At 41.0% G+C, this 25,641-nt stretch overlaps 1 protein-coding gene across 1 annotated transcript in view; it reads right to left on the bottom strand.

Annotated features, from left to right (window-relative positions):
• Window positions 1-1,299: 1,299 nt before the first annotated feature.
• Window positions 1,300-25,641, bottom strand: part of LOC118222688 (delta-sarcoglycan-like) — a 46,391-nt gene continuing 22,049 nt past the window's right edge. The window contains exons 2-8 of the mRNA XM_035408456.1: window positions 20,863-21,048; window positions 12,322-12,423; window positions 11,767-11,854; window positions 11,213-11,332; window positions 8,898-8,970; window positions 6,594-6,717; window positions 1,300-5,461 (exon numbers count right to left, since the gene is read on the bottom strand). Of these exons, the coding sequence (XP_035264347.1) occupies window positions 5,288-5,461; window positions 6,594-6,717; window positions 8,898-8,970; window positions 11,213-11,332; window positions 11,767-11,854; window positions 12,322-12,423; window positions 20,863-21,048 (867 nt within the window). The 3' untranslated portion in view covers window positions 1,300-5,287. The remainder of the gene's footprint in view (window positions 5,462-6,593; window positions 6,718-8,897; window positions 8,971-11,212; window positions 11,333-11,766; window positions 11,855-12,321; window positions 12,424-20,862; window positions 21,049-25,641) is intronic.

Genomic DNA, 25,641 nt, shown 5'->3' with positions numbered 1-25,641 from the left:
TATGTCAGTGCACTGTGGTACAGCAGTACAGTATATTGCTTGCATGGTTACCTCTGAGCATTATGCCTGATTAAGTCTATCTACTGTACTTAAATGTATGATGAGGACAAATTAAACTTTATGACATTGACATGAGTTCACTGCTTAGTTGCTGTGCAAATTAAATACTTTCAGTTTACGACCATGCAAATGGGAACTAATTACATATATAAAGTGCATAATTTAGCTCAATTAATGAATCCCAGTTCCACACTTTTATTAGGTTTCAATTTGAACTTGGTGCCAATGGCCTGATTTCTATGCACATCAAATTGGGCAGCACGTGGGGGAAAATAGCAGGGACTATAAGTGTGATAATGTGTCCTATGCAGTAAAATCCTATACAGATTTGGGCTGGGCCCCTGAGTTCCAGTGAAGGGAAATCTTAATGGTGCATTATACCATCACATTCCAGATGATTCTATGCTTCCCCAACTGTTTGGGGAAGGCCCTTTCCTGTTTCAGCATGGTAATGCCCCTGGGTACGCAGCAAAGTCCACATAGAAATGTTTTTGTCAAGAACGGTGTGGAAGAACCTGACTGGCCTGCACAGAGCCCTGACCTCAATCTCATTCAACACATTTGGGACCAGTTGGAAAGCCAAGTGCAAGCCAGAACTAATCGCCCAATCAGTGCCCAATCGAGTGCTCTTCTGGCTGAATGGAAGCAAATCCCTGAAGCAATGCTCCAACATCTAGTTTAAGGCTGCCCCAGAAGAGTGGAGGCTGTTATAGCCGCTAAGGGTGGACCAACTCCATATTAATGTCCATAATTTTGAATGAGATGTTGGATGTCAAGTGTCCACATACGTTTGGTCACGTAGTGCATATATCTTGTATTACTATGTGGATCAGATCCTCCAAATCTATCTTGCATAAGTCAATGAGATATTGCTCTGCATTGCATATATCAGCGCTCTGTATGTGTATGTATACACGAGTGTGAATAAGTTGTTTGCTCTAGCACCACATTTAAAAAAATTTTTTTTAAAAGAAGAACTTTTCTAGAAAGGTAGCGGGTGGTTAAAAGACTGCAACAAGGCAGCAGATCTGAGGGAGGAAGGGTGGCAGCCCACGGGTGGCACATTAAACACAGAACAGTGATTATAAAGGGTTCAAAGTTAATGCTCACTCTGCTCCACTCGTGTTCTCTGGTCCTATATAGAACAGTTCTGCATAGATCAGAGGCTGAACCTTGGGATGAAAGAACTTTATACTTGTTTGTTCGAACTCTGCAAATGAGAGTCACCAAAACACAGTGTTCAAAAACTCTGGATGTTTTTATTCATGTTATTAAAGAACACAATTCACAAGATTGCAAGTGAATACAAATTTTACGCGCACACACACACACATACACACACACACACACGGCATTACTGCAATGTTATGCTCTGAATATCTTTTCAGTTTGCATAGAAGGTATAAAATTATCCATGGTCAGAAGCAATCGTCTTTTTGATCACAACTTCTTAACAAAGGAAATGATCTGTAAACTCAGTGGACATGATGGGAGACTGTAAACATGAAGCTTTATGGAGGAATATAGAGCCATTTAGAAACAGCTGAACTTTTTTTGCAGTCTGAAGGTGAATATGAAACAAATACCACCTTTAGTCCCATGCAGTTGAAAGAACATGCAAGCACATACAACAAATAATTTTTCTTCTTTAGCACTCGCCTTCATTTTTGGTTGAAGTGAATCTTCTTTTATTTTGTATTCCAAATTCCCTTTGAACTGCCTTTATTGTAGGAAACAGAATACGCCATATTCCAGATCTGATGTAGCACACTCAAGTGTAGTGATTTGTTTTTATAATGTTATAGATTTGCCATTCATCTGACATAAACATGTAATTTGAGTTGCAAGTGTTACAGACTGACAGCATTTGTGTCTTTGTTACCATATCCTTTTTGAATTAAGCCATAGTGTCCAAAAACAACATCTCAATACTTTTTAACACAACCAAGAATAGAAACAAAATCTTTCAGATCCCCTGTTAATCAGTGAAAAATGTGAAAAAACAACAGAAACAAAAAAAATCTTCTAAACTTTTATGTATACACATTTCTATGATAAAATAAGGCCAGTCAAGTGTGGCTAAATGATGCAGATACAGTGCAGCAATGATGAAAATCTGCAAATCTGTATCGGCAATGATGAAATCTAGCCTTTTTTTCACTTTTTCTGTTTCACTGAAGGGCTCACACGGATGTACTAGATGACGCAAATCTATTGCAACGCAAATAATTTCATATTTTATATTTAAGTAGATGCTGCCATGACTTTCTGGCTTTCAATAACACAAGGGTGAAGCAGGTTTATGAATACTCCACTTCTCTGTGGCTCTGGAACACATTTCTTTGTGAAACTCAGAACAAGCCTCACTGAGAAGAACACTGACCCCAGATCAGAGAACATTCTGAGAGTTTCTCTAAGGAGAACAGAACAGTGGCATGAGATCAAGTGAACCATGGGGAACCGGACGTCCTATTGGACTCCCTTTAATCAGTCCATCTTGGAGTTCACACTAGCAATTGTCATTGAAACCTAGAATCCAGCATCATCTGATATACATCTGAGTGTGGGAGAGGATGTGAGTGAATAAATGTATGAGCTTGTGAGTCTGTGAGAGAGACAGAGACAGAGAAAGAAAGACAATGCAAGAGAGTTAGAGGAAGAGAGAAAGTGAGTTGATGCAACGCATTTTATGAAGTATTGTTCTCCACATGTGATATGCCACTTGACGTAAGTTTTGACCAATGTTCATGATCAAATGCTTATTGACGGCTTATGAAAACATTGTTCTACGTTAATTATTTAATTATTGACTAAGCTTCATGAAGAATTCAATCATACTTTGAGTAAATTATGCCAGATTTCTCTTTACTCTTTGTTTACTTCGGCAATCTGCAAATTCACAAATTTATCAATGTAAAATTACATAAATAATATCCTTGTTCAAAATGTGTGGCACACTCACAAACTTTATTTCAAGGAGTTTTTTATTCTGTAAAAATATATTTATTCAATATATCACAACATTGTAAGCATTATGCCTTGGAGATTTCCATCTTTTTTCAATCCTAAAATTTCAATTCAAATCCAAAATCTTGAATTTGACTGAAAACCACATGTGATCACACACAAAAAGTAAATTTTAAAATGGGAAATTCTAAGATTTCTATATTCATTCTATTTATCACCCACTCACCTTCCTAAAAAGGAAATAAAGGAAGAAATAAATATTTCATATGTGGCCAGTTAATTGAATATGATGAGCTATGGGACATATTCTCACAACAACATATTCAGAAAACTTTCTTGTAGTTCACATTGATACTCACCAAATGCAAACATTTTTATACATAAAAACGGCAAAATATGATAAGAGAGTGTAATATTCTAGTTTCATTTCCACAGCTCCTCTGAATGCTGGTCCATTTCACAAACATTTCTCATTTAAATATGCCCTCATTATGTACAACCATCTCTGTAGCAACATTTCACATATTATATTTTAAAAATACTCATTCATTTTTATAGATTTTTTATGTATTTTATGGACTGTTTCCTGGGTGTATCAAATTTAACACATATGAGACTGCATTTACGAGTCAATATAAAATGATCGTTCTTTTCTTCTGAGAAAAAATATTAAAACAAAGAAGAACATTCCAATGGAGGAATGACTCATTAAATGACTCATTTGATAATAAAATGGAAGCAAATGTTTGGCTAGAGCTGGCAGTGAGGATATAATTTGACATCTCGTCTGTGACAGATTGAACAGAGGCCCTGAGATTAAGGCAGTGACGCCATTGCCCTCTTCAACTGTACTGGTCCAGATTGCTTAAGTTAGTACTAAGCCTGAATGGTTCTCTTTCATTACTTGGCCCTGTTGTTTCCCGTTAACCATAGTGGACCAGGCTGGTTCCGTTCATTCCTGGGCCCGTTATCCTGCTTTAACTGTGACCCAGAATGTTTCTTTCGAGCCCCGGCAAGAATGAGAGTAACCACATAGAGAGACCGAGGATGATCCAGATCTGGGCGCAGATCAGAGATTAGACTCATAGTGGGAGGGAAAGAGGTGATGTTACAGATAATGACACAGGCTGATCTAAGCTGTATCTGAAAGAGTCACAGCTGGTCAGACTATGGAAATTTGTGGCTATGTTTGGGAGATCGTCTTCTCATTGGTAATCAAACCTAACAGGGAATATTTGCTTGAATGATTCTGATTATCCACAGTTTGCAGGGAAATTAAAATGTAGTTTTGATGCTTCATGGCTTGCCAAATACATTTAGCATTACTGAGACACCAGATGTATAAGAAAAATTCAGACTTCTGGGCATTAAAAAACTGTACAGCAACCACTTTACAGATACTCTGAAACAGATACATTGAAGATTGATTATCTGATTTACACTGTACAATGTCACTCAGTAATAGGTGGAGCCAAAAATAATAAACTTTCATTTTAAACTTAGAAGAGCTCCATATGAAATGAGCATTTCAGTTTCATTGGATAGCTTTGTGTGGGGTCCACACTTAGCTGGGCATGGTGCTTCTGTTCTATGTTCCTGGACATGGCCCATGTTTTTGATCCTCTTCCTGGTTCCTTGTGCTGTTTCACTCATTATCCTATCAGTATACATATCAATCCCACCAACAACATCACATATATTATTTTTGTTCATGATCTCCATGGTGAAGTATTTTACTTGTGAGCGACAAACAAGTTACAAGTTACTAGCCACAAGCAAGTCAGTGATTGACAGGGTTTGTCAATTTGTTTAGGAATCTTTTTTAATCCTTAACACAGGAACGTCATGGTGGCTTTACTGGAAGTGAGCTAAGTGCAATTGAAAGAGTTGTGTGCTGTTTTTAGTCTTCAGATGGAGTGTAAAAGAAGAAAGCGGGGAGAGGTGAGGTGGATGCAAGAAAGAAAGCCTCTGGTATCCTCCTTCCGCCCAGCAGAGCTCTGATCATCGCCATCCTCATGGATCTGCCTCTTCCCATGCTGACCGATGAACTCACCAGGAATCACTGAACAACTAATGAGGACCACCGAATGCTGACCACGAAACGCTGACCGCACCGTCTGCTGACCGGGTCACAAAGCGTACGATCCTGGCATCTGTGCCGTCGGAATCACAAACAACTGGCCGTCTCTCTCCACCGGTGAGGGGAATGGAGGGCGTGGCCACCTGTCAGTCAGTCTGGTTGTCACTCCGCCCATCAGTTTCATTGGCATATGCTGGTGCTGGTCAGGCAGGTGGAGCCTGTTCCGGCCTGTGAGATGAAAAGCCTCCCGTTGGGACACACGCACGCCTCAAACGCCGCGTGCTTGGGTCCGGCTGACGAGGACTGACCCTGAGGCAGGCGAGGGAGCTTGATTCTGCTGGCGTCCAGCGTTATCTGGAGAGAGAGACACGTATGCACATACACACAAACACATGTACACACGTGGGTGGACACACATGCTCACCCATATGCACATAACAAAGGAAACATTCCCACCAACTGACACGGAACACTTCAAAGTACAGTAAGAGTCTTGGCACAGCTTTCAGAGCTGCTGCTACTCGACAAATCTCCAGGAGACACGTGTGCCTGAACTTCAATGTTAATTCAGTTTGAAGGGCAGGTTACAAGAGGATGCTGGGAAGGTTGGAAATCTCAGGCCGACTGAGAGAGTACATGACTCACTGTTCCGTGTAATGGAAGGGGAATCACTACAAATGAAGCGTTGCCTTTTGTTTTGAACGGTGCCCGTGGGACAGTGCCACACAACACGGCAGCATTTTGTACAATTCTTGCCGATTCCCTTTCAGGTTGATGAGAGTAGTCAGGTATATTGAGAGAAGGCAGCAGTAATGAGAATATTTATCTATGTAAGTGTGACCAAGTTTGCTCAGGCACCCCATAGTATAGGGCCAACTCTTTAACTGAACATTTCTCTCAAATTTATAGGCCCTGTTTTTAAAAAAAATCTATTTAAACAATGGAAAATGTAGGTTAGGCTAAATTTTCAAATGTACGACAAAGCAGCATTACTTTCCAAGTAAATTCCTGAAGCTGCTACATACCTAGCTAGGATACTATTACAGGTTCAATTGCTCATTTTTTAACAGTTATCATTTCATGAATAGATTTGTATAAATGTGTTTTTTAAATAAACAAGTAATTGGTCTGCTTTCCAGTCTGTCACAATTTACAACTTGTGCATAAGTGCATAAGGGTATGGATTGATATGGTGGTCTCTGTACGAGTGGATATTGCTTTAATTCCCTGCCATTTTAATTCCATTTGAAGTTCCCTCAAATCAGATCATGTGACATTAAAACTGCATGCGATCACATCGCACATGATTATGGCATGCAACATTTATTGTATGTAAATTGCATCAAGTGGCCCTTGGGAACCTCCTACACTGTGGCTTTTATCTAGCAGTATTAAGACAATGAAGGTAGACTACGCCATGATTGATAGCCTATGATGATGTATGCATTCATTCGAAGGGATTTTGCGGGTGGTGGTGGAGCCCTACCTGTCCATCCTTGGATTCCAGGCGCATCTCATTTCGGCAGGTGGCCTGGATGTCCCCCGCCTCTGCCAGTAACTGGACCCCCTTGGGTGCCTCCATGAAAAGAGACCGAGTGGGAGACTCCAACCTGAAACTCATTTGTTCGCTTGTTTGTTTTTTCCTGTACGTAAATTAATTTGCGCTCATGAAAAAAAAAAAAAAAAACACCCGCATAAAGTGCATCCCAGAACGCAGCGGAGCAACACATTTATAATACTATCAATAAAATCACGTATAATGATGACGGTAACCCGTTTTGTATGTAGTGCAAAACTGGCGACAGCGATGTTGTCGATCATTGTTATTGTCACGGTGATAGCGGATACGAGGCGGTGTCTGTTGTGAACGGGAGGCTGAGATCGGGGCTTCTGATTTGAGCTGAGAAGCATTAGAGACAGAGCAGTCTGCAGGAAATGAAAAGCTGGTCTGATTCTATCAAACAAAGGAGGCTTAGGCATAAATATTCTACTAGCACACTGCCCAGCTGGACACAAACACAACCAATGCACACTCCATGGGCTGAATCGCAAAACGAATATAAAAAGGTTTATGACTTATATTGTATTTGCATACGCACTCACGCATGCTGATGTGTACACAATCACCGATATGCATGAACTCTCACAACAGAACATACACAAATTTAAAAACACACACAGATGCAATAAGCAAAACAAGATTAAAATAGGATATCTCTACGATGTTCAAAAACCGTGCGTGAACAAACCACATGTAAACACCCAACATGTGAAGAGTACACATGTGAACAATAAAAATAATCCCACTTATAAAATGAGAGCAGAAAAAGGTAACCAATACTATTTTAAGTCACAGGTTTTGCTTTCACATGTGAAAATTGTAGTTCACATTTTAAAAACTAAGTGATAATGATGCAAAAGACTCAATGTGACTTATTCTCTATTCACCAAACACAAAAAGCCAAACACATGTAAAAATGCACAATTCACAGTTTTTTTCATGTGGATACTTTAATTCATATGTGAATATGTGAAATTTTCACATGTGACAAAACAGATTTGATGTGATTTGCCTTGAAAATCCAGGAAAACCTCAAATTTTTTTACAAATGAAGGGATCTTGAGGAATACTTGATAAATGTAGATATTGGGAGTAGCATACTGGTGATGTGCTTGAGCATGAGTTTGTTTGTGGGGGGGGGGTTGGTATTGGCGTGGTTGCAAAAAAAATGAGGGGGGGGGAGTCATTGGGGAACATGGTTGAACATGGAAGGGTGCTTAGAGGAAGGATGACTTAGTGAGGAGTGTGGCTCCAAACTCAAGACTGGGAGGGCTGCAGAGTCACTGGTACTTTTATTTCCATTCAATCAGCAGTGAATAAAGGTGTTCTTCTGTGGATTCTTTAACCAATCAATGATTTAAAATGAATCACTGGTACTGAAAAACACTGAAAATCAGCAGACACTATGGCCCTCCAGGACTGGATTCTGACACCTGTTGTGTAGAGAGGCTAGGCGGTTGAGCATGGGAGGATGAGGGGTGTTGAGAGAAGCGTGTGATGGGGGGGGGGGGGGGGGGTGTGTGAAGAGTGTGGTCCTTATTGCTCATTATTACACAGGCCGCTGTCTTTCATCCGCTCACCAGCCTCTCCTCCCCTCAGCTATCGGCTTTGCGTGCCGTGTGTTTGTTTTAGCTAATGAGAATCCACTTTAATTACTTTCTGATGAGCATCCAGCATTGATCCGCGAGAGAAGTGGCCGCCCAAGAGCGGCACGCGCCAAAACTGCGGGCATCGATCTCGTTAAGAGGCCGGCTTCTCCTTTTAACTCTTTCCAAACGCACCGCTACCGGGAGGAGGCAAACAGCCTTGAGTCCATTATCAAGCCTCTGCCTTCTCGGCCACTTCAAAGAGCTTCTGAAATCCCATACCGAGCCTCCCAGTTAAAGAGGAAGGACACCTATTAGCGATTACCTGTGATCTGCAGTTAGTTTGTGTGAGTGGCACAGATGTAACAGAATGCTTCACGAGCAGACTCGTTACAGTTCAAGGTTCAAGGCCCAGGTGGTGCACTGCTATGGGACCAGTGAACAAGGTGCTTGAATTTCACCAGTAAAATATTCCATTGTATAAAAGGATGGTAAGTAATCGTGTATGCTGTGTGAGTTTTCAATAGGAGAGTTGGGTAAATGCTTGAAATATAAACTGCCGTGTAAAAATGTACAAAAGGAGCTGTAGACTATAAATACAGGAAGTGCGAAGCTGTAGACAGTGCTGACATTCCGCTCTTACCGGAGCTCCTTGAAGGGCTCTGCTCGGACGTGCGGCGTTTCCACAGACCTGCTGAACACGGCTCCCTCAGCACCTGAAACCAAACGCCACAGGTGAGCCCTGAGCACACCGCGCTGTTTCCTCTGATACCTCTGAAAAACCAGATGGGTCTGGAGCAGATCCAGACATTACACAGCAATTCAGCCACAGCTGGCACTGGTCAAACAGCCATTCAGCTGCAGCCAGTCATGAATTGGACAATTATTGATGACCGCTGCCCCCTGATTGGATATTAATTCACCCCCAGTGGATTCAGAAATTTTGTCTGTGATATATCTACAATATCACAGGCCTCTGACAGCTGATCCCAGATCAGTTGATTCTCATTCGTCTTTGCTGGTAAAAGAAAGACGTTTGCCTTTCGGATGTAACATTGTCCCATTTATATCCCCTGGTCTGGCGCTGAGAGCTTTGTTTACGTCCCGAACCCTTGGCTGGCTTTCACAGCCACGCTTGTCCTCTGTCTCATCCCCCAGAGACGCCACGCTCAGTGTCCTCTGACAAGCACTCATTCACCTGCAGTAAACATTCATAAACATGCTGAGTGAAAATCAATACGGCCATTTTAGCCGAGTTTTTCAGGCCCCACAGAAATCGCTCCGCAGGAATGATTTCATCAAAGTGTGCCCATTAGACGGTCCCGAGGTCCTGTCAATCACAATCCCCCCCCCCAGGCCACGCCTAACCTTTTCATTGTGAATGACAAAAATCCTTTTTAAAAGCTTTCTGACTTTGGCTTTATATTCCCAGATTATTAAAAAAAAAAAGAAAATACACAACTCCACAGTGAAATAAAAAAAAGGGTGTTTCAGCCATGTCAAATTCTGAATGCCTCTTTGGGCAGGGATGTCTCCAGATGTGCGTGTGATTCATGACAGATCGAAGCAGAAATTCCCACAAAATGCAGATGAGATCAAATCCAGATTTCACCTTGAAGCTAATGGATATTCTCTGATGTGACTGTTGTTACTTTACATTGTTATTGATTGCTGATCATTTATCAATCATCTAGCTAAATGAAAAGTGTCCATTTCGCGAAATGCACAAGGCGTTGGTGAGCCTGTCCTGACGTAAAATACTGCTGATTCTTGGGAATATCATCTTACTCTGCAAAAAAATATGAACCAGCAGCACGAGCGTGTGGTTGAGTAGCTGTGCTGTGCAGTGTGTATAATGGACTCAATGCCCTGTAAACACTATATGTCTGCTGTCTTTGTCTACCTGCTCTCACCCCATGCATCTTCAGACTCATAAATCTTTACAGTAATATTGTTGTTCTTAATTTTATTGATACACATATTATTGGTATAATTCCAGGTAAAAATATGGCTGAAATAACTTTGGTGTAAACAGTTAATTTGACTATATAATCTGGCTGTAAATAGGATGGATATACAATAATTAGGCTGCAAATATGATGGGTACAGTATGATTAGGCTGTAGTTGTGATGTAGTTCACTAATATTATAGAGGGGCGTGTAACACCAGATTGGACCGAGTTCGCTCAGGAGGTCCCTTTGCAGATCCTTTAAAAAAACTTTTTTGTTTTTGAGAACATGAACATTTAAAAGAAAATGCTTATTCATTCTGGTTTGGTGAGTCCTGCAATCAACACTACTGACATGCCAAACTGACTGCAAAGAAAATTAAAAAAATACTGGTTGAATTCTGGTTACGGTCTAGATATAGTAATCTTTTTTTTAAATTCTGGAAGAATACCATAGCCTTTACCATTGGTGGCTGGCCTCCAACCAAACACAATTAAATAAAACAGAACAAAATAAAATGTGCAGTCACAGGCAAAGTTATAAACAGGGCTGTCTTATGGAGGCTGGTACATTCCTCCCGGTCACTTTGGTAGCATAATCAGTTTTGAGAAGAAAAATTAACTGCCATTATTAAAATGAAATCATTAAATAGCGCAAGCATACTATATTCTCTCTGTAGAGTAATACTGTCAGCAGGAACTTTATGAAAATTCCTCCCAGGAGCTGGCAGGTGTGATATACAGTATCTACACATATCCATATATATCCTTATTTTCTTGTAACCTGGAATGCCCTGGTTACGTGGGTTCCTGCTCATTGCTGCAACCTTCACTCTACAGTGCACCAGGTGAACTTGCACACACATGGGTTCCAAAGGCACTGACCACCCACAGACTAGAACGGTTCTTTAACAGGACGGGCCACACAGCAGCTCTTTATATGTGGTGTTAAACAGAGGACATTCACAAAGCAGACTGACTCCATCCCATCTTAGACTGTCCAACCCACCGGGGACCCGTAACCTGTCTGCTCCCACCACGATCTCCCGGTCGTCAGCGGAGAAGAGCAGCTTTCCGCTGTTGGATTTCACCTCCAGGAGCTTGCTACATGCGCGAACTCCACTTGACCCTGTCGAGAGAAGTTGGAAAATACACTTTTATGCACAATGCCTGAGAGTACTGAGACTTACAGAACACACAGACACACAGGAAAATTCACCCTGCACCATTATGGAACCATTAGAACATTTCCTTTTGTTGTTCACTACCTGTACTGTCACCCTGTGGTACCACACTCCAGGAGTACCATAATCCCATAGTCCTTTTATTTTGCACTCCAGTACTGCAGCATTGTGGTACTCTAGTACAATAATAATTTAGTATAATAGGTCTGTACTTGCATAGCATTATAATATTGCATTACGGTAGAACTATAGAATTTTGTGCTGAAGACATTTAGTACTGTGGTAGTGTAGTAGTCTTGTATTGTGGTCCCATAGCAGTGCACTATTATAATTTTACTGAAGCATTGCACCGTGGCTCTGTATTTGTGTAGCATCGTACCTGTTACTAGTTGGGTGACTGGCACATTTCTGCCATCTAGGATGTTGATTGACACGTTTCTGGAAGACTGAAGGAGCAAAGGACTACCCTATTGGGGAAAAAGCAAAATATTCACACTGGTATTCAATACATATAGTACTGCCCATACACAATTTCACTACATGCAACTAAACAGAATCATAAAACAAAACATTTTTCTTTAAAATTCAGATGATGGGGTTCTGTTTAGTTTCACAGGGATGTGCAGGAATGTTTTATATTTGCTTTATTAAGAGATAAAATATTTTATATGTGTATTTTATGACTCTGGGGCTTCTCCGACACACATCATAACCATGACAATGTACTTTCCTTAGTCCTACAGTGCAGGACTGACTGCTCTTTGCATCTCTTGATACGGGGCCATCATGAGTAATGAGCAAATTTCTATTCAGCAGCCTTGCCCACCTACCACCCCTCTGTCCAGCCCAGTGGAACTACAGAGTGTTGCATGCCACCAATTGTGATGTCATCACTCCGAGACAGACCTCCCCAGACTCTGCCCCCTGTACTCACTGGCCTTGACTGGATCTCTTTGGCATAGAGGGGCTGGAGGAATTCAGAGTCCCCCGCCAGCTCCAGGCCCGTTGGTGTAATTCGGAGGTTACCCATGCCATCCTGTGAGACAGAAAATTTCACTTAACATCACTGTGTTCACAGCTCCCCCACATGGGCGCACAATAAGATGTCACAGACTTAAAGAGTTTCATGGGAATTGTATGCATATTCCACACACCCAGGGCGCAGACCTGATCAAAAGCAAATCTGGTTCTGACATGTCAGCTGACTAACTACCCACAGCAGTCACCTTCTATGGTAAGAATGCAATGCTTCTCTTTAAAATATGGAAGTCAACAAACATCAAGAACTCAAACAGACTGGATTAATTACGAGATGTCAGTGATTTTTATTTTATCTCACACTGATAATTTTGGGATATAATGAATAAATAAAGGCTAGGAACTCCAAAGATTGTAATTGTTTTAATCATGACATTTTCTTCATGCACTTGTCTTTCTTCCTCATTAGGAGTCCTGGGAGGGTTGATGTATTCATTTATTCAGGTTGGGGTGATGCTTTTTGAATTACTTTCACAGAAAATAATTTTACATCAATCAGCATGTGCTGTATGGAATCTTTGAAGTTAAAAAAGGGCATTTCATAAGAGAATTTTGCACTGCTGTGGTTCCTGTTCTTTCCACAGGGTACATTTCCCATCATCATCATTATCATCATCAACATCATCATCATCATCGTCATCATCATCCACATCATCATGAAACACTGCCGTTATTCACATAATATGAAGTTCAGCCATACTATGATCTCTACAGCATTTGTGGCTCATATGAATTCCACAACAGCAACTGTGCTGAGGAGCTGAGAGTGTGCAGTGATCTGAGCCTTTCCTCTAGAGGAATAAGGCCATCCTGAATCCAGATGATTCGCTATCAGATAAAACCCCAGTTTATTGCTCACATCTTACCCTCTGCAATGTCCTGGACCTGATAATGCCCAATACACGATAACATCTTACGCCTGATAACATCCAGTGCCTGATAACAGCCTACACCCCATAACTTCCTATACCGAATAACTTCCCATATCTGGTTGTAGCCTCCACGCAGTGTTTCTTTATGGTCCACTCTCCTCCGTCTGCCTTGTTGGGAAAGTGCTATGATGTACTGACACACCTCTGTCCAATCAGCAGCCAGCCTTGGACTTTCCACTGAGAATTTATGTGCAGAATGCTTATTCATGGTGTTGGAGACCCACAATCCCAAACGAGTATGTGCAAGCCACTCCAATAAAAAAGCTATGATTATTTTACGACTGCTCAACAATTTACACCATTTTACACTGGGGGCTGTGGACATCAACCAATGCCAATTTTGGGGAAATTAGTCGTCAGAAATCAATTCTGCACAGTGTCTTCCAATGATAGCAATTTATTTTAATTTCAGAGCATGAAACTTTCAGAGAAACATGACAGAACAGACAAGTAGCCCTCCAGCCAAACCCCAAATTTGCCAAAATTGAATTTACTAAATTAAATAGACAGGCCTACTGATACACAGACAAGCTAGACCTCTAATGTAATTCATTAGATGTATCACAGCAAATGTCCAAAATCAAAAATTTACATTAGTAGAAATATCTTTCCTTATTACAGTGCACAACATAGTATACTACGCTGGTCTGTATGTACGCACATAATACTTTTAAAGAATAAAATACAGTGTTCTCATTTTAAAAAGAAAAAAACATTTAGATTAACCCTCTGTCACATCTACTGGGACTACTGTGATTTTTAGCATTGCATCAAATAAGAAAATATTCTAAAAAAAATTATCAGAGAAGACTGTAGCACCAAATGGCTCTCACATCCACATGTTGGTTTACAGAACCCAGAACCACACTACATTCACAGAATTCACCTTAAATGCACATATTCAAAGAAGCAAGGATGTTGAAAATAATTATTTGATGAAAGTGTGCAATTCTTATTCCGCAAATGCAAATTTGGTTTACTCTGCTGCAACTGACGCAGAGAAAATTCAGATGCGTTCATAAGATAAGTTGACAACATTGCAGTAATAATATTGCAGCAATAATGTCTTGAATGAGGTCACCACGACAGGGAGTTACTGCTTATTCTGCAGCCTGGTCAATAAGCTTTAAAATGAAAGGCCAGTTGAGACAGAGACAAAGAGTCTCAGTGCTGTGTTTATAGTCATGGGAATACAGAAATTGCCCGTACTCCAGCACCAAGCTCCAACCTTGCTGTAGTGTACGACTTAAAAACAGCAACCACTTCACAAACACCAAAGAAGCTTTATTCAATAGTGTGTAAAAAAAATAAAAAAAAATCTTGGGGGATAAATCTAAATACATTTGAGATCAAAAGCATCTAATCCCTTTCGGGTTTAAGCCAGGAAGAGAGAAAATGATGACTTTTTCCCAAAAGACAAATCCTATTGGATCCATTTCTATGGAAATGTGCCTTCAGTCCTAACTGTTCATTGTATGTATACACTTTTATTATTATCTGTGGCCCTTCAAATGCAGCTATTTCTATTTTTATTTTGGAAGCAAAGACTTATATGTTTAGACCAAACTAACAATGGAATAATGTGTTTTTAAAAAGGGAAATATGTCCATGGTGGTATTAAAATGGATGAAACATTTGTCCAGCTATGGTTTACTCCAGACCCACCAATGCAACTGGCTCTGCAACTTTTAAAGCTCTCTAGAACTCACCACCACACAGAAACTGCATTTATCAGAGCAGCTAATTATACATTAATGAATACCAACTCTGGGGATTATTCAGTTATTTTAGGCCAGGGCTGCCCAACACTACTCCTTGAGATCTAGCATCCTGTATGCTTTCACACCAACCCTAACAAAGGGCGCACCGTATTCAACAGCTAGAGCGCTCGTTAAGATGCTAATTAGTAGAATTAGGTGTGCCAAATGAAAACCTACAGGATGGTAGATCTCCAGGAACAGGATTGGGCAGCCCTGTTTAAGACCATAACGTAGCTGTTGATTGTTATGCAGTATACTGATTGCTATAAATCACCTTTGTTGCAGCTTGGTGGGTTCTTCTGGTACTAGTTTTAGTTGGTTTAATTCAAATCTGGTAGGAAATGCTCTCTGTATATTTGAGTATGTGTCCTCAGAGGTTCCCATTATGTGAGTTCCCCAGAAATCCATATTAGGGCCCATCCCAATCTTAATTTATGTGCTTCTTATTTCTGAAGGGGCCTTCGTTTGGACATTACAGTGACTAGCAATGTAAGTGACTTGTGATGTATGCTGTCATATTCTGTTTTCATAGCTTTTTTGTTTTATTCTATTGCTCTGATTTTTTTTTTTTTAAGGAAAGCAAAAAAAACCTGCTGTGTATGTTTTAATCCATAAACTGAAAGAAAAACAATACAATACATGGTAACAAAAAATATAATAAAAAGAAATTCTGAAAGTGAATATTGAGACTGAGCATCTTGTAGGCACTGTTTGAGTGGGCTAAAACATCCACCACCATGAACCACATCACAACACTGCAGTACAGAATTACGTGGACTGCTTCAGGGTATAGATCAGGATCTGACTAGCCTCACTTGTCAGACTTGTAACCTTACATCCTATGAGCCTGAACAGGCTGACACTGAAGAAACTTACATCCGCCCAGATTCTGGGCATGTGCTTTTCCAATAAAACAAAGGTCAGTTGTTTCTTTTGGGGAATCGTGATCTTGTGCTAGCAGGGCAGCTACTGGGGTTAGCTATTTCAGCCAACTCAATCAAGGACCTACAGTATAATATAACACTGAGTGAAACGTGCTTGAACAAATCTTACTGTAAATCTCACAAGTTGTTTGTCTCACAACTTTCATTCCAGACACCAGGAGATATGTTTGGAGTTGAGATGAGGGTGAGACCAGCTGGCTGTACAGCAAAACATATCAGGGTGAGATCAGCCAACTATGTTGCTAAATAGACCGGGGGAGACCAGATGGTTGCATGGCTAAATAAATCTGGCCGCACGAATTAGAACATCTGGGTTAGACACTGTAGTAACTTTTGGAGTGATTCAGCTCCCACAGGTGCATTTGCTTGATGGTGGTTTATGAAACCATATGTGAAATCCTTGATAGTCGTAGGAGGTCAAAGTACAAAGCAAGAAAACCTTAATTCAATGGTACAATGGAAGATTAAATGTGTTCAATTGCAGCAAACACTGGTGCAGTAAAACCTGGAGATTTGTTTGACCTGGGGAGGGGGTGGGGGGTGGGGGTGGGGGTGGGATTGAGGAGTATCTGGGATATGTCTGCGATCCATGCCTTGAGTTAGAGGCACATTGACACCCAGCAATATGAGGTTAGCCACCGCAAGCTCAGTGCCAGATATTGATTGTCATCGAGATTGTACGGTGATGTCCCAAAAATGTTATTACTGTTTAAAGTGCCGCTTTCCCGCGAGCTCTTGATTGTGCTGTCCGGTTGATTAATGGCGCCTCCTCGAGCCAGGAGGGCATCATGTCGGCGTCAGGGCACAGTCCCTCCGCACTCATCCTCCTCTCATTTACGAGGACTGGGGGAACGATGCTCAGCCGGACCTCTAAGTGATAAGCGGGCCCCATTTTCCAGCACGCTGGTGCGGACTGCTTCTCCACAGTCTGTGACCGAAAGAGCAAAGTCCACTTCTTCGGCTTGTCCCCGGCTATGTTTTTTTTCCGCCTGTGATTTCTAATCGTCGCTTTTTATTATTGATTGGGTTCCTCGTCCCTCGCTTTGCAATTATTCGCCATAAATCTGGCGTCCTTGGGAGTTTTATGTGAAATTCTAGTGGGGAGTTTTAATGGTTTACCCGGTCCCAACAAAACACCCCCAAAACATCCTAAAATGCCACAAATCTGTCCCCCAAACTATTTACACTAGTGTGACTTTAGTAAAGTTTTAGATGAATGAAATCTGTTTTGCAGATGGAAAGGAGGAATGTTAATGTTGAACTGAAATGGCTGAATTTATTTCTCAGCCGTACACCACTCTGCTGTGTTTTTCTTCATCTCATTTTGAAGAAGACCCTGTGGGCAGAAATTATACTGACGCCCAAGGTTCTGAGAAACTTGGAAGGTGTAAGGCTCACATATTTGAGGAAGGCAAAAGAGAATTCCCCTACTGCTGTTGTTCCTGGTCCTTTGAACCAAATTGTGAATTTAAAGTTTACAAGAATTCACTCTGGCTGAAACTGAACACCCATAGGAATGTGTGTGTGTGTGTGTGTGTGTGTGTGTGTGTGTGTGCGTGTGCGTGTGTGTGCGTGTGTGTGCGTGTGTGCGTGTGTGCGTGTGTGAATGTGTCCCATTCCCTCTTGCTCTGGGGGTGTCTTCTGGACACTAATGAAGGGGACGCTTTGTGCAAGAGCACAGAGGCTTTGAACTCAGAGAGGTTAAGGGTGAGACTTGGGAAGCAGAGTCAAAGCACCATTAATCCACATTTCTGTGGCTGGGGCTGGGGGGAAGAGGGGGGGTCTACTGTGATTCAGTCCTTTCTGCTTATACTGTCTTTTCTGTTATCACTGAGATAGAGATACCCTTTCATTTAAGTGAATTACTAATTATCTCTCCATCCCTTTCACTCCTCTCTCCTTCTCTCTGTATCTTCCTCTCTCTTTCTCTCAGTCCCTGTTTCATCCTCACAGTCTCTTTGATCTATGGGAGATATCCTTTTTCCCTTTTATGTACCACTTTGTTCCTATCACCAGAGCAACACTTCGTTCTCTGTCCTTTCTGCACCTTAAATGTGACAACCATGGTGGAAATGTCATTCTATATGATTTGACCATGATCATGGTTCCTGTTCCATACGATTCTGACAGTTTGCATCTCTTACAATCAGTCCAGGGTACAACCACAAGTTATGTTCCATATAATGAGGCCATGACCCTGGGTTTTATTCCATATGGCAGCACTGTGTGTGTGTGTGTGCAGGTGTGTGTGTGTGTGTGTGTGCGTGTGCGTGTGCGAGTGCGAGTGCGTGTGTATGTAGATGTGCATGTGTGCAATAATGCATAAGACTTCATAAGGTAAAAAACTGAAAATAATTATCAGTAGCATGCCAGTGTAACCAGCACAAATACTGAGAAGGAAGACTACAGCAGGCATTTCCTGGCCTGACGTGTTAAACTGGTTAATACGATATGACAACATTCCCACTTGCAGAAAACAAGGGCCATCTCTGTGACCTCCCAACATCTATAAACTGCATGAAAAAAATCTAACTAATTACAGTCCTTGTCACTGAACACGGAGTAGCAACACCAATGAAAGAAACGCTCACACACATTCAAGAAGTTTTTTCAGGGAGAGCTGTTGGGGCAAAGGGTATAAATGAGTTTTCACTGCCTCCGGTGGGTCCAATCAAGGATGATTTGCGTACTCAGACATAGCACTGTATTAATAGACTTTCAGTCAGATTAATGGACAGGACAGGTTGAGGATAAGGCAGGGTAGGTTGAAGGTGAAGCAGGGTAGGCTGTGGGTTGGGCAGGGTAGGGTGTGGTTGGGGCAGGGTAGGGTGCCAGTGGGGCAGATTAGGGCATTGGGTAGGGGTGGGTAGGGCACTTTGGTGGGCCAGGATAGGACATTGGGTGGGGCAGGGTAGGCTGTGGATGGAGCAGGGTAGCGTATGGGATGGGGCAGGGTAGGGTGTGGATAATGTAGGCTGTTGGCGGGGCAGGTTAGGCTGTGGCTGGGGCAGGGTAGAGTGACGGTGGGGTAGGGCAGGTTGTGAGTGGGACAGGACAGGCTGTGGGTGGGGCAGGGTGGGACATGTTCTTGGGTTGGGTGGTACAGTCAAACAATTTCATCCACATTATCAACCCCAATAGCTAAAATGTCTAACGCTGGTTTTTACTTGAAGCTGTCCCTCATGCCCTCCGCAACTTTAAACAAGGCATTCAGGACCTCATCTTGTCACCCCCCTGGGCTCGGTGAGAATCCTGCAATCATTTTCAAATAAAAAAATAAACACTTTCAAATAAATAAATGAAGAGGGGGGCTAAAACCAATGTTGTGGACAGACAGAACTGGTGACTGCAGTTGACTTGTTCATTCATTTTTCATAGCACCCCAGCGTGCAGTCAACAGGCCCTCATATTTTATGCATGCAGACACTACGCAAAACAGTTAATCTATAAGTGATACGTTTCTCTGTGCAGTCATCTCATCTGTCGTTTCAAACCCTGTGCTATACCATTCAAGCAGTTAAGTTCTAAACCTTCTGTTTGTTTGTGCCAATAGCAACTCTTGTTCCAAATCCTGCAATCAGCCCATTTGAACCCTCTACCATCACTGACAGCATGGACTTCTGGGCCAAATATCAGGTGAATATAAATCTGACAGGAATCTTTGTGCTCCAGAATTATAGGAATTTCCATATGCTGTTAGAGGACATGGGAAAACAGCATACAGCTTTGTTTTAATGTTCTGTTTTTGAGAGTTGGGGCACAGTAACTGTAGTGAGAATACCTGACCTGCGATTCTCAGACAGTTCAAATCTGCAGCCCGTCCAAAGTCACCATGGCTCACAGTGCAAAGAAAGGAATTTCTTTGCACTGTACGCTATTGTACGGGGCCATGGTGATTATACTGTAAATGGCGTTGTAGCATTACAGCTGATTCACAATGTTCAACGCGAGACCGACAAAGTCATTACCACAGAGATGTTTAACAAATCCATGTTTAATTCTGTTTCCCTTGTGTTTTAATAATGGATGGGCCTCATTCCAGAAATCTTTCAGCAGTTTGCAGAATATTTTTTAGCCACATTAATGTGGCGCCACCCTGCAACTTATCATCACTCAGTTTATTGCTTCTAGTTGAAGTGCAGGCTGGCTATGAGACAGGAATATCGAGCAGACACTGAAAATCTGAGTAGATGCAGAGCTTTGGCCAGTCTATCACTGAGCGTGAAGATTATGCTCAGTGATTTTAGGGAGAGCTTTATAAATATTGTCGATTGGACGTGAAGCTGTGATATCTTTGATGTAAATGAACAGACTGCCTTTCGCCAGCCAGACAGGAGAGTGAGTGGAATCAGAGAGCTCTGATGTTGATAAGAACACAGTTCATCCGACCTTTATCTTTTCGGCGCATGGCGTTATGGTACTATAATCCTGACCAGGTTGACACAGATGTCAGATTAGTCTGCCCAACTTTTAGAGATGTGCTTTCCTAATAAACCAATGGTTATTAACTTTTAATGACTTGTGATGGCTTTGATGGCACTGAACTGTATGGGAGATCTGCTTGATGAGAAATGCATACATGTGGCTTTCTGTGTACAACAAATGACCATAGTTTCATTTTCGATTTAACATTCACGCTATTCTTATTTTTCAAATATCATTTGTCCAGGAAGAAATTAAATGTGTAGGTAGTGTGTTATTGGTACATTTCCAAACAGGATATTCTGTTTCTGATACACCCCTAGCAGCTGTGTTGTGGATCACATGGTGCGGGTCACATGACGGTGATGTAAGCACTTACTATAGTGAAGTTCATGACTTTGAGGATCCAGATGGTGAGAGCGAGGTTGACCAGGATTAAAATCATGAGGAGGAGCAGGAAGAAGTACAAGCAGCGTTTCCTCCAGCCGGAAATCCCCGCTGGGCAGAACTGCTGTTTCTCAGAGGCCTGGACGTCGTTTCTCTGAGCAAAGTGTTCCTGGGTCATCTGAGAAACAGGACAGAGACAGAGACACGGCAGTGAGGCCTCGTGTGTATGTGCGTGTGAGTGGGTGTGTGTATGCGCGTGAGTGTGTGTGTGTGTATGCGTGCATATGTGCATGTGCATGTAAAAGCGTGCGAGTGCGCTTGTGTGCGTGCGTGTGTGTGTGTATGTGTGCATGTGCATGTACGAGCGTGCGAGTGCGCTTGTGTGCGTGTGTGTGTGTGTGTGTGTGTGTGCGTGCGTGTGGGTGTGTGTATGTGCGCATTCTTAATGCAGGAAGTAGGTGTGTGGCGCCTCTCCGTGTCAGTTTAAATGCATCAGTTTAAATGCAGTCTCTCGTGGAGCTCTGGTGTGTTGCATGCTGACAGTTCGAGGCTACCTGAGCGATGCACATGAGTGATCATTGTTTGCCTCGGTCCCTACTCCAGAGGCTGTGAGGAGTGTAAAACCCAGAGGAAGACATTTCTTACACATCTATTCACCATACCGCTCCCTGGTTCAGTATTGCTTAAAAATGTATTGCTTTCAGTACCATAAAGAGACAGTCCATACTCACAGTCCATTGCCATCATGTTTCTTTTTTTAAAGTTTTATTCCTGGAAATAAGAGAAGGAGACGTGGGGGGGGATGTGGTTTACAAGTGAACAAGCAAATGGACCAGAGGTCGGCGTGAGGATATAGACACAAATTCACTCTTGCTTTTGATTCGCCCTTGCTGACCTGACTGTGGAAATGCAGCTATTGAGCAGGCTGGATTTAAGGCACTTAGCGTAGAGAACTAATGAGTGCATTCACAGCTGAATATGTTCTGTCATGTATCCAATAAAGATGTAAGGAATACAAGAGTTGCAAGTGTTTTTCTTTTTCTCCAACGACCACATCCAGCAAAACAATCACCATTTTTTTACATTTTACAACGGATCAATTTAATCCTTTCACATCATGCAGACTAACTCACTATGCGATGTTAGGCTTTTCTTTCATTCGGCACCATATCACAAACATCATTTCTAATACCATTTATGTATCGATTTGTTCTTGCACAAACTTCAGCAAGCAAGTTAAAACGCTCTTGACGTCAATACAAGAATGCCTCACCACAGACCTGATTTGTCTGCCAATATAAAAACAGAGTCAATTTGAAACCATTTGTGCACAGACATCCTTTTTAAAGTTTTTAAGCTTTTCAGTGGAAAGCCTACAAGAATTTAGACATGGCCCAATCAATACAAGAGACAGAACAAACGTTTCTCTCCGTCTATAGTGCCGGCACTGTGCTGCAGCTCCCCTTCCTGATACTCAGCTCCATGTAATCAGCTTTGAAAGTTCTGTCTCTCTGCCCTTGAAGTTAAAACCTTCCAATTTGTTAGTCTTCTGAAAACTTGTTGCGCGTGTGGCCAAGGCCAAGACCAAGAACTTGTTTAGCTTCTTGTATTGTGCTCAGTTTGTTTGTGCTGTTCTGACCGCCTGAACGTTCAGAACCTGTGCCCCTGATTCCTGAATTCTTCTTTAAATACAGACGTGAGAAGAGGAGAAACATAAATGACTTATTAGTTAGTGTACAAATAACCAAACATTATGTTATAACATTATAGGACTGGCCACACTTTAAGGATCATGGGATTTAAGTGATAAGAAACCTGTTGTCACAGTTGAATTTCTGTAAGTGCGGACAATATTTTATTCTTATTCTCAGTGTTCCAGTCTGTCAGATGGGGGTAACTATATTTAATCAATCTTTTCACTTCTTGTCTAGACATTGAAGTGTTTTGAAAGAAAAGACTTTGTTCTGGACTTGTAACCGTGTGTATGAGTTCTTGTCCCACTGGAAAAGGAGGTCATTGAGGCTAGAATCTGAGCAGAGAGTTTGGATGCTGGTGTTAGCGGTAGGCAGTCTCCTGACAGGATTTTATTGTAAACCAGACGTAAAAAAGAGCACATTTCTTTTCTGTATTTCTGACAAGTGCAGGTGGGGGTTCAAATGTATGTGTTGTTCCCGCCTTATTGAAAGTCTGCAATGCTCTCTTAACGTTCTCCTGCAGAGATCAGATATGGCTCCCACAGCTTTCTGGAAAGAATCCTACTCAGAAAGATGCACATTATATCAGGATAAAAGTGGAAGTTTACATATTTTAAAAAACCACTGATCACGGATTGCAAAACTTCTTCACAAAGTTTGCACAGAGCCGATATTTAACAGGACATGGTTGTTCTGAAGCATGCAGAAAAAAGAACAAATTCACATTTACAAACAAACCCCAATTTAAGACAAAACCCCAGTTAATAATGCAAAACATATGCAGCAGTATCTGCAAGCAGTCAGAAAAAATAGAAAAATAGAATAAAATAGAAAAAAAAAATTCTGTTAAGGCCTGTTTGATTTCTGTTTCTGGTTCATTCACTTTTTTATTTTTCTTTAAAATTTCATTTTTTTATTTATTTTACTTTTTTACATTTTAGTACAATCTGCATTTTTTTGAATGCAGAAGAAGTCTCATCTTGGCCACACAGATTATATACTATTTTATGGTTCCTATAGAAATGGTTCTGCCTTCCGGCCTTGTCACGTTGAAGACTTCTGGAATAACTGTAAAATACTGTTCCCGAATTGTAGATAAACCATTCGACCATTTTAAACATTTATTTGTACACTTTTTAATGGGCTGACAGGTGCTGTCCATGAGGCTGGCCAGGATTATTTAATGCATGGGCACAGTACCTGCTGCAAATAGATAACTATTATCTTGAAATTCATCAAGAAAAGTAACACCCTCTGTAGATGAACACTGTAAAGTACATTGTCTAGTATTTGTTTGCCATTAATAGTACAAAACTGTATTTTACGTGTGTTTAGTGAAGAGGTGATGCCCTCGGAGTGTTTTATTGGACAACATTAGTTCCTTAAATAATGCAGGCACCATTAATCATTGGCAAAACAGTAAACACACACTACACTCTGCAGCCAGTAATGGAACTTTCTAATCCTCAATGCTGTATTACAATTTTGTGGTATGTGTGTGTGTATGTGTGCATGCATGTGTGTGTGTGTGTGTGTGTCTACATGTTTGTACTATTCTACTATACTAAATAAATGAATTAATAAAATCTATCACGGTCTGAAAAGAACAATGAGGGAGAATCTTTTGTCAGTGAAAAAACAGAATTGGGCAGCAGGCGGAGGTCACCCAAAATTTTATGGATATATATTTGAGTGCAAACATTGGATTTGAAAGAGCTGATAATCCTAAATCCTAAATTATTAAATAAAGGTACAAATGGCAGGGCTGTTGTCTCTACAAAACAACTTTGACAGAAGTAAATGTCGTAGGTTGCTTACTTGCATCAAGAAAAGATAAAAAAGCTGGTCGAGTTAGCTGGCAGCAGGTCTGCGGCCACAGATGAATCAACAGATGGCACAGATAATTTTGTTTTGCATGTTTTATTTTTCAATTACATCCAATTTAAAAGCTATTCTTGCTGACCCTGTGTAACTTTAGACTGTAAGTTAGAGCTGGGTTGTGGACAACATTAAAAAAAAATTCTAACTGAACTTTTTCAATATTTGTTTTAACATTACTGCATTTGTTTTGAAAAATGCAACTTAAACACTGGGAAAGCATACTGCTAGAAATTTCTCAAAAGTTAAAAAATTAGTGGGAGAAGTCGAACACTTTTTCAAGCATTGTCCAAGAAGAAAATTGCGCTCCACGGTGCTTCCGAAGCACACAACTGAATAAGATTCCAAACTAGTTAATTAAAAATTATTGGCATGGGAAAAAGACGCTGTACTGACACTCAGAGAGTTCTGACGGAAGAAATCATTCCAAATTTTGCGCAGAAGACAAAATGATACTCTGTTGATGGAGAAAGATGTGGCTCTTCCTATGAGCAAGTTAACACTAAGCATCACCAAAGAATGACAGTGGAGGCGATTAAACAACCGACTATGATGAAACTTAATAACAAAGTTTAAGCCCTGCATTTTTACTTCATTTGAGTTAATCTGTTTTAGTCTTTGATTTACATTTATAATCCATCAGAGCTGCAATGAATTATTTCATTGTTATTCTTAGTTTTTTCTTTTTCTTTGTTTAGTTTTTTTTTTTTTTACTTTTTTGTGCAAGGTAATTTATGTCTTATATCTTTTTTGTTCAGAGTTTTATACTTCCCATAGCTGGAAGAAAATAAATGTTACGACCCAGCACTATGCAAATGTCTGCCACATGCCTACAGTTCTATATACTGAAAGCAGCACACAACACGTGTGGTGGAACTGTTGTCAGTTATCATCTGTGCTTAATTAGTGGCAATTTATGTTGATTACTGGGGAGGGGTAACGTAGTAATTGACTGATATGAAGGCTCTATCTGTGTCCTTCTGAGGGATGACTGAATTGAAGGTGAAAAGGCTGCCTTAGATGAACTGGTGCCCCTAGTTATAATGACACAAGCGATTGAGTGAATTAAAAAAAAAAAATGTTTATGCGTCTAAATTGACTTTGCAAGTCTTTGCTCTGACTTTGCTCTGGATAAGTGTCTGCTAAATTGATGTAACAAATGTACTGTAACTTTCATCTGATGTGAAAATGGGCACTAT

The sequence above is a fragment of the Anguilla anguilla genome, chromosome 3 (assembly GCF_013347855.1).
Source record: "Anguilla anguilla isolate fAngAng1 chromosome 3, fAngAng1.pri, whole genome shotgun sequence".
Lineage (NCBI taxonomy): Eukaryota > Metazoa > Chordata > Actinopteri > Anguilliformes > Anguillidae > Anguilla > Anguilla anguilla.
Note: the sequence above shows the minus strand (reverse complement) of the source record. Positions and strands in the feature narration are given on the sequence as shown.